Here is a 10267-nt window from a genome sequence, read left to right on the forward strand (position 1 = left end):
AGGTCAACCTAACCTGCACTATTCCATTTTCATCCATGTGGCTATCCATTGACTATTTAAATGTCGTTAAAGTTGGTGAGTCTACTATTGATGCAGGCAGGCAGTTCCATGCCCCCTGCTACTCTCTCTGAGTAAAGAAACTACCTCTGACATCTGTCCTACATCTATCACCCCTCAATTTAAAGCTACGTCCACTTGTACTAGCCATCCCTATCCAAGGAAAAAAGCTCTCACTGTCCACCCTATCTAACCCTCTGATTATCTTATATGTCTCAATTAAGTCACCTCTCAACCTTCTCTCAAATGGAAACAGCCTCAAGTCCCTCAGCCTTTCCTCGTAAGACCTTCCCTCCATCCCAGGCAACATTCCAGTAAATCTCCACTGAACCCTTTCCAAAGCTTCCACATCCTTCCTGTAATGCGGTGACCAGAACTGTACACAATACTCCAAGTGTGGCTGGACCAGAGTTTTGTACAACTGCAGCATGACCTCATGGTTCTGAAACGCAAATCCCTCCACTAATAAAAGCTAACATGCCATATGCACACTGTGTACCAGGCATGGCTTCAACTAGCCCACTGAACCCCATTGATTCCAGTTTTGCTCAGGCTCTTTCATGCCACACTCAGTCAAATGTAGCCTTGACATCAAGGGCTTTGATTCTCACTTCACATCTAAAATTCAGCTCTTTTGTCCATGCTTGAACCAAGGCTGTCATGAGACAGAATCCAAACTGGACATCACTGAGCAAGTTACTGCTGAGTAGATGCTACTTGATAGCAATAATGATGAAACTTTCCATCACTTTACTGATAATAGAGAGTAGATTAAAAGGGCAGTAATTGGCCAGGTTGGATTTGTCCTGCTTTTTTTGTGTGTGGATTTACCCGGGCAATTCTCCAGATTGTTGATAGATGTCAGTGTTGTAACTATAATGGAAGAGCTTGGCTAGGCATATAGCAAACTTTGAAGCACAAGTCTTCAGTACTGTTGCCGGAATGTTGTCAGTGTCCACAGCATTTACAGTACTCAGCATCTCTAACCGTTTCTTGATATCACGTGGAGTGAATCAAATTGGAGATGACTGGTATCTGTGATACTGGGGACCACTAGAGGAGGTTGCAATGGGTCATCCAGTATGCACTTCGGCCTGAAGATTGCTGTGATTGTTCCAGCCTTATGTTTTGCACTGATGTGTTGGGAACTTCTTTCACTGAGGATGGGAATATTTGTGGAGCCTCCTCCTCCTGTGAGTTATTCAATTATCTACCACCATTCACGACTGTATATAGCAGGACGTATCTATGTGCGAGAAGCTAAGCATTGTGAGAGGCAAGTTCTGGTTGTAATGCTTAATATAAAAAATACCTTTAAAACTATGTTGATTTTAATTTTCTTGTTGCTGTAAAAGTCTTGTGATATGACATCTTGCACTCCAGTATTTTCCATTGGTCACTGGACAATTGAAGAACAACCTTTTTAAGCTGGGTGTGTTAATGACCTGGAAATCTCTGCCCGTGTGTGGAAGCGGAGATAATCAATAATTTCACAAAGAGACTGGACTTGAGCAAATAAAATTTGAGGAGATAGAGCAAGGGAATGGCACTGACTGATCAGGTCTGCAGAGAGCCAGCATGAACTTGAACTACTCCTGTACTGTAATGACAATTCTGCTCTCCTTCAATCTCATAACTGTCTTAGATATCTGCACCTTTTTAAAAAAACTGCCCTCTTTAGAAACCCCAATTTTAAGCAATCCACCTTAATGCTTTTAGTTGCGTCAGTGGTGAACTCTGGAACTCATTTCTCTTTCTTGCCTTACTTAACTCCTTTGAAAGCCTCATTAAAACATGCTTCCTTGATCAAGATTTTGGTCATCTTACCGAATATCTCCTGTGTGGTTAAATGCCAAATTTTGATTTTTAATGCACAAATTCAGGACTTTAAGACACTACACAGATATTAGTTGTTGTTATCTTGGTCTTCAATGTGTCATTCTCTATCTGCCTTAAATATGTAAGTAGGGTGATGATAAAGGTAAACACTAAATTCCGCCAATTGAAACGTTTTTCAACAATTCATTGGGGACTGCTGATTGCTTTCAAAACTCAACTTTTAACATCCGCTTATTAACTTCTCGGCTGAGCGTAATTTAAAGTTATCATTTTTTTTTGCATAGTTTGTCAAAGATAAGTTCTATTTGAGCAAATATTTTTATAATTCAACCAATTATATATAGTTAGCAACTTAACACGATGTGCTGTATCATTGGTCTAGTTTCTGCAACAGTAGAATTTAAATTGTTAAACTCTGCACATCTCAAATTGTAGAATTAACTTTCAGTCAATGGCCACTCTTCTAGGCAAAAGTATTCAAGTACCTTCTAAGTACTGTACTGGCCTATAACAAAATCCTAAAACAAAGAAAATTACAGCACAGGAACAGGCCCTTCAGCCTTCTAAGCTTGTGCCAATCCAGATCCTCTTTCTAAACCTGCTTATTTTCTAAGGATCTGTATCCCTTTGCTCCCTGCCAATTCATGTATCTGTCTAGATACATCTTGAATGAAGCAATCGTTCCCACCTTTAACACCTCCGTTGGCGACGTGTTCCAGGCCCCCACCACCTTCTGCGTAAAGAACTTTTGCACACATATCTCCCCTAAACCTTTCCCCTATCTCTTTGAACTCATGATCCCTAGAAATTGAATTATGCACTCTTGGAAAAAGCTGCTTGCTATCCACCCTGTCTATGCCTCTCATGGTCCCCTCTCAACCCTCTGTCTTTCTAATGAAAATAACCCTAATCTATTCAACCTCTCTTCATAGCTAGTGCCCTCCATACCAGGCAACATCCTGGTGAACATCCTCTGCGCTCTCTTCAAAGCATCCACATCCTTTTGGTAATGAGGTGACCAGAACTGTGCATTGTATTCCAAATGCAAACCAAAGTCCTATACTACTGTAACATGACCTGCTAACTCTTGTATTCAGTACCGCATCCAATGAAGGAAAGCATGCCATATGCCTTCTTGAACACTTTGCTAACCTGCGTTGCTACCTTCAGGGAACAATGGACCTGAACACCCAGATCTCTCTGTACATCAATTTTCCCCAGGGCTTTTCCATTTACTACACAGTTTGCTCTTGAATTGGATCTTCCAAAATGCATCACCTTGCTTTTGCTTGGATTGAAATCCATCTGCCATTTCTCTGATCAACTCTCCAATCTATCTATAGTCTGCTGTATTCTCTGACTGTTCCCTTCACTATCTGTTACTCCACTAATCTTAGTGTTATCTGCAAACTTGATAATCAGACAACTGATACCTTCCTCCAAATCATTTATAAATATCACAAACAACAATGGTCCCAGCCCAGATCCCTGTGGAACACCACTGGTCACAGGTCTCCATTTTGAGAAACTCCCTTCCACTACTACTGTCTGTCTCCTGTTGGCCAGCCAGTTCTCTATCCATTTAGCTAGAACACCCTGGACCCCATGTGACTTCACCTTTTCCATCAACCTACTATGGGAAACCTTCTTCAAATGCCTTACTAAAGTCCATGTGTATGACATCTACAGTCCTTCCCCCATCAATCAACTTTGTCACCACCTCAAAGAATTCTATTGGGTTTGCAAAACATTACCTTCCCTGCACAAAACCGTGCTGCCCATTTTCTTCCAAATGGGAATAAGATCCTACCCCTCAGTACCTTCTCCACCAGTTTTCCCTACCACTGACGTCAGGCTCACCGATCTGTAATTACCTGGATTATCTGTGCCACCCTTCTTAAACAAGGGGACAACATTAGCAATTCTCCAGTCCTCCAGGACCTCACCCATGTTCAAGGATGCTGCAAAGATGTCTGTTAAAGCCCCAGCTATTTCCCCTCTCGCTTCCCTCAGTAACCCGTGGTAGATCCCATTGGACTTGTGGACTTGTCCACCTTAATATCTTTAGAATACCCAGAACTTCCTGCCTCCTTATGCTGACTTGGCCTACAGTACTCAAAGATCTATTCCTAACCTAAGCATCCCCCATATCCCTCCCTTTGGTGAATACTGACGCAAAGAGCTCATTAAGAATCTAACCCATTTCTCTGACTCCATTCATAACTTTCCTCCTTTGACCATGAGTAGGCCAACCCTTTCTCTCTTACCCTCTTGATTCTGATAGATTGAAAAAAAAGCATTGAGATTTTCCTTAGTCCTGTTTGCTAAAGATATCTCATGATCCCTTTTAGCCCTCTTAATTCCTCATTTCAGATTGGCTCTACAGTCCCAATATTCTTCTAAAGCTTTGTCCATTAGTAGCCAGGATCTTATGTATACATCCTTTTCCCTCTTGGCCACTGCACCCACTATTACAATGCAGATTTTTCTCCACTTAGTTAAAAAGGCTCACAGCATTAAATCAGCATTACCCACTCTCGGGTAAAAGGAATTATCAAATCCAAGCGGGCTTTTTGAGCTGCTTCAAGTAACATTTCCAATGAAGGTGGTGTAAAAGTAAACTCTGTTACTGGAGGGCACTCATGGACAACAATTATGTAATATTTGCTAAATTCTAATATGGATTTTTGAATCTTTTTCTTCAAATTTGATATTTTGAAGCTATATGTACATGAAAAACAACTGTAAATTCTGTTTTTTACTGCATATTGAGAAAATGCATACATAGTTTCAGTTGGGAGCATGCATGTCTTATTTGAGTATTTCTTATATCTTTAAGATGTCTGTGTAAAATTAAGAACAAGCAAACAAGATAAAAATTGTTGTCAACAATTCACCGACAGTTGAATAATTATATTTAATTACAGATTCACCGATCCACAAACTCAGGTTAAAAAAGCAAGTGTGAGTAACAGTACGTTTTACTGTTTTACCTCGATTGAAGCATTCTCACTATTGTGTATTGAACTATAATTGAATGTTCCTGTACTCAGTTCTGCTTCAAAATAGTTATTAACCTCCAAAGAACTACTTTATCTTTTTTTAAAGGGGGGATTTAATCATTTTTGGATATAAACAAAAAATAAGAACTGTAAGCTGGTTGGAAAGAGCTAACTCTACAAACTTAATGAAGATGATATGTAATATTGGTATTTCATCGTATTTATTTTCCAGTTTGCCCTCAGCGATGTGACACTGTACACTACTCATCAAGATAACAAGAGGTTAATTGGGTTTGTGGCGCGAGCTTCTGATGTGCAAGCAGAGCGCAAAACATTGCTGAATTGCTGTATTTTTGAGACAAATGATGACGGAGTAAAGGTAAGTCTATCCCTGTACTGTTACATCCCATGAGGAAGCACAGAACCGGAGTCAGTCACTTCATTTTGTCTGTTAGACATATTTCAACCCCCACTGATTTTGCCCTCTCACTCCAGATTCAGCACAACATAAAGCTGGTGTTTGTTGTAGCCTGCCAAAAGGGAGTCAGACGTGATGACACTGCCCTGGCTGTAGGAGCAGTGAACAAACTCCATTGTCCTAGCTGTTAATCCCATTCACCATAAGCAACAAATATATCCCATTCATATCATGTTAACCAGTTTCATGCCACATGTGCATGTGCTTCCCCATCGTGCACATTCTAAATATGTTTAATATTCAAATAATACATCTGAGCTGTTTTAATTTCAGTGGTGCACTGATTGTGTTTATTTATAGTTCACTTCTGTTGTGACTATTTAAAAAAAATACATTATTGTGTCTCATGTTTTTTGTTTTGCAGATATGTGCTATTATTGATCTTGCAAGAAAGATTAATCAGGCAGAAAAGGTGAGCATTAAAGCATGTTTTAATGACTAAAGTGTCTGTTGCAGGCTGTATTTAGGTATACCGTTTTGGAACTGGAAAATATTTAAAGTTCCACATTGTACTTCGACAGCAGTATTTTCAGGTAGGATAGCAGTTCAGATTCAGATCATTTTTGAATCATCACAATTTTTAGGTAATTGAAGAACACTCTGCCCTACCAAGTACAAAAATGTAAGAAGTGATTATACCAGTGGGTGATGTACTGCCGAAGCAAAATTAGTTTTATACTCCGATCCCCTTTTAATAAAGGCCTTCATAATTACTTAGTGTACATTAGATTAGATTAGATTACTTACAGTGTGGAAACAGGCCCTTCGGCCCAACAAGTCCACACCGACCCGCCGAAGCGCAACCCACCCATACCCCTACATTTACCCCTGACCTAACACTACGGGCAATTTAGCATGGCCAATTCACCTGACCCGCACATCTTTGGACTGTGGGAGGAAACCGGAGCACCCAGAGGAAACCCACGCAGACATGGGGAGAACGTGCAAACTCCACACAGTCTGTCGCCTGAGTCGGGAATTGAACCCGGATCTCAGGCGCTGTGAGGCAGCAGTGCTAACCACTGTGCCACCGTGCCGCCCACACGTGTATGCTAACATTGTGATTTACAAAGATACCTAGATTCCTCTCTACTGCAGAATTCTAGAGTGTCTCCATTCTTCATGCAGAGGGTGATGTGTGTATGAAATGAGCTGCCAGAGAAAGTGATGAAGGCTGGTACAATTACAACATTTAGAAGGCTTCTGGATTGGTACATGAATAGGGAGGGTTTAGAGGAATATGGGACTAGATTAGGTTAGGATATCTGGTTGGCATGGACGAGTTGGACTGAAGAGTCTGTTTCCGTGCCGATCATCTATATAACCCTATTTAAATAATACTGTTTTTCTCTTGTGACTGTGAATGAGGCAGGTAAGGAAACACAGAGGGTAGTAGTCTCAGCCTCTGCAAATAAGGTCCAGTACATTTTATTTAGATTCCCTACAGTGTGGAAACAGGCCATTTGGCCCAATAAGTCCACACCAACCCTCTGAAGAGTAACCTACCCAGACCCATTCCTCTAGCTTATATGTACCCCTGACTAATGCACTAACACTATAGACAATTTAGCATGGCCAACCCCACCTAACTTGTACATATTTGGACTGTTTTGGTGTTCTAAGCCTGTTTGGATAAGAGTAGGGTCTGCAGACTGAATATGTAAACTGGCCATGGCACCATAATACAGGAAGCCACTGAAGTAGGGCAGTCAGTGAGGAATATAGTAATGATGGTGGTAATGGTGGGGGAGGAGTGATTGTAAGGGGGATTGACAGCATTCGCTGCAGCAACGATGGAGATTCTGGATGGCTGTATTCCTCCTTGGTGCTAAAGGTTTGGGATGTCTCTTGGGGCTGGAGAGAAACTTGCAGTGGAGAGTGCGGATCTAGTAGTCAACACTTGACCTGTACTAGAACCCATGTTCTTACAAAATGCGTAACTAGGGAAGTAGAGATGGTTTTAAAATAAATAATGGGGACAAGAACTCAAATATGAAAACATGGGATCTATCAAGGTAAGAGAGGAAGATAGAAATATGGAAAATAAGCATCAGAGAATGACAGGAAAGCTCAGAGAAAACAACCAATAATACATCAACATTCACGACTTGATGCTATAAAGGTAACAAAAAAGTCCAAGTTACAGGTAAAGTCAGCATAGGCCTACATGACCACAGGTGGCTTTCTCAGTGGCAAGTGATAACTGATGGTGGTTTAACCTAAGGATCACCATGCCTCAGGTAAGGGGAGCAGTTCAGAAGGAGAGCATTTCATGGTAACCTCAGTCAGTTAAGGAATTGAACCCAATCTATTGGCATTACTTTGCATTGCAGACTAGCCATCTGACCAACTGAGTTAAATGACCCCACCAGTCTTCTCTGTGTAATTAGTAGCTGCATTATGGGCCAATAGGACTATGGGAACAACTTTACTTAAAAGGGGGAAAAAGGGAGTCAGATAGTCCTGAATATAAAGGAGTAAATTATATTCAAGATGAATAGGAAGCTGGGCAAATGTGGAAGAATAATACTGTTAATCAGGGTAGCAATAGTTGGAGATGACCTTGTTTCAGGAGATCCAAGTTTAGAATCTGTTTAGAAGTAGTAGGAGAAAGAAGTGACAAGTGATTTCATCAAAGAGAAATCTTATTTCACCAAAACATTAGGGCTCTTTGAAGAAGTACCATGTGCTGTGGATAAAGGGGAGCCTGTAGATATGCTATGCTTAGATTTCCAAAAGCATTTAATAAAATGTCAAATCAAAGGTTATGTGGAAAATAGTTAAAAATCACATAACAGTGGGTTTATTTGGAAGTATAAGTACCTGACTGAGGAGAAGTGCTCAAAGCTTGTACTTCCAAATAAACCTGTTGGACTCTAACCTGGTGAGGTGTGATTTCTAACATTGTCCAACCCAATCCAACACCAGTACCTCCACATCGTGGAAAATAGTGGTATAGGTAATAACATATTAGCATGTAGATTGTCTGGCTGGCAGAAAACAAGACAATTGACAGCATTGATGAATGGAATTCCACAGGGGGTCTGTATGGGGCCTCAAATGTTTACAAATTACATCAATGACTTAGATGAAGGGACTTAAAGGCTTAGTGGCTAAATTGAAGATGACATCAAGATATGTATGAAAATGTAATATGAAGAAAACATAAATAAGTTTGCTTTGAATACAGAGATGTCGAGTGAAATGGAGTAGTGTAATTGGGAAAATACAAAGTTGTGAAATTTACAAGAAAAATTAAGAAGCAAAAGTATCACTTAAATGGAGAATTGGACATTAGCATTGCTGCTGCCCTTGAACCAGTGCAGTCCATGTGCCTATAAGTAGATCCACTCTGCTGAGGGAGAGAATTCCAGAATTTTGACCCAGCAACAGTGAAAGAATGACAATACATTTCCAAGTCTTAATGGGGAGTGGCTTGGAGGAGAACTTGCAAGTGATGGTGCTCTCATTTACCTGCTGCCCTTGTCCTTCTAGATGGAAGTGGTCGTGGGTTTAGAAGGTGGTGTCTAAGGATCTATGAATTTCTGCAGTGGAACTTGTAGATAGTAGCAACTATATGGAGTGTCAGTGGTGGAGGGAGTGGATGCTTGAGGATGTGGTGCAAATCAAGTGGGTTTTGTCCTGGATGGTGTCAAACTTCTTGACTGTTGTTGGAGCTGTGTCCAACCGGGCAAATAATTGAGTATTCCGTCACATTCCTGACTTGTGCCTTGTAGATGGTGTGCAGGTTTGTTTATTCAGCCCACTTGTAACTTCCTCCCCTTTTAAGTAAGATAAAGAGGAACCAGTAAATGTAATACATTTTGGATTTCTAAAAGGCATGCAAAAATGTCCTGATCTTAAGGCTACTTAAGTAGAGCCCATGGTGTGAAGGTAGTATATTATCATGGATAGACAATTAGCTAATTAAGAGAAGACTGACTGAGGGGTGCCAAAGGGATCAATGCTGTGGCCACAGTTATTTAGAAGATACATTGACTTTTCTCATCTAAGTTATTAATGTATTATTGCCAACCTTATGGATGACAAAAAAAATAGGTGGGAAGGCAAGTGGTGACACTAGAAATCTATGGAGGGATATGGACAGATTAGGAGAGTGGCCAAAAACTTGACAGATGGACCGAAGGGTCTGTTTCGTGCTGTACATCTCTATCACCCTGTGATAAAATATGGAAAGTTTTGAGGATATGCTCTTCAAAAGGAAGAATTGAAGAGCTGACTGTTACTTAAATGGAGAAAGACTGCAGAAGGTTACAGCTCAGAGATTTGGTGGATGTTGTGTACGAATCAGAAAAAGCTTACATCCATGTTCAGGTAATAGGGAAGGAAAATAAACCATTGACCTTTATTTCAAAAGATAATAGACTATAAAAATAGGGAGGTTTTGCTGTACAAGGCAGACCACACCTAGAATACTGTGAATAGTTTTAGATTAGGTTCCCTACAGCGTGGAAACAGGCCATTTGGCCCAACAAGTCCACACTGACCCTCCGAAGAGTAACCCACCCAGATCCATTTCCCTCTGACTAATGCAGCTAACACGAGGGGCAATTTAGCATGGCCAATTCACCTGACCTGCACATCTTTGGACTGTGGGAAAAACCCAGAGCACCAGGAGAAAACCCACGCAAACATGGGGAGAATGTGCAAACTCCACACAGACAGTCACCCGAGGCTGGAATTGAACCTGGGACCCTGGTGCTGTGAGGCAGCTGTGCTAACCACTGAGCCACTGTGCTACTTGTTTTGTTCCTCTTTTTCTTCAAAAAGATATACTGATAATGTGGGCAGTCCAAAGAACATTCACAAGGTTGTTCCCAGCTGCAGAGGGTTTCCTTCTGAGGAGTGGTTAAGTAGGATGGGCCTATAC

At 40.9% G+C, this 10267-nt stretch overlaps 1 protein-coding gene across 1 annotated transcript in view; it reads left to right on the top strand.

The window, feature by feature from the left end:
• appl2 (adaptor protein, phosphotyrosine interaction, PH domain and leucine zipper containing 2) overlaps positions 1–10267 on the top strand; it is a 152169-nt gene that overhangs the window by 135730 nt on the left and 6172 nt on the right. The window contains exons 18-20 of the mRNA XM_060843062.1: positions 4824–4860; positions 5131–5277; positions 5741–5788. Coding sequence (XP_060699045.1) covers positions 4824–4860; positions 5131–5277; positions 5741–5788 — 232 coding nt within the window. The remainder of the gene's footprint in view (positions 1–4823; positions 4861–5130; positions 5278–5740; positions 5789–10267) is intronic.

This window comes from Hemiscyllium ocellatum, chromosome 23, assembly GCF_020745735.1.
Source record: "Hemiscyllium ocellatum isolate sHemOce1 chromosome 23, sHemOce1.pat.X.cur, whole genome shotgun sequence".
Taxonomy (NCBI): domain Eukaryota; kingdom Metazoa; phylum Chordata; class Chondrichthyes; order Orectolobiformes; family Hemiscylliidae; genus Hemiscyllium; species Hemiscyllium ocellatum.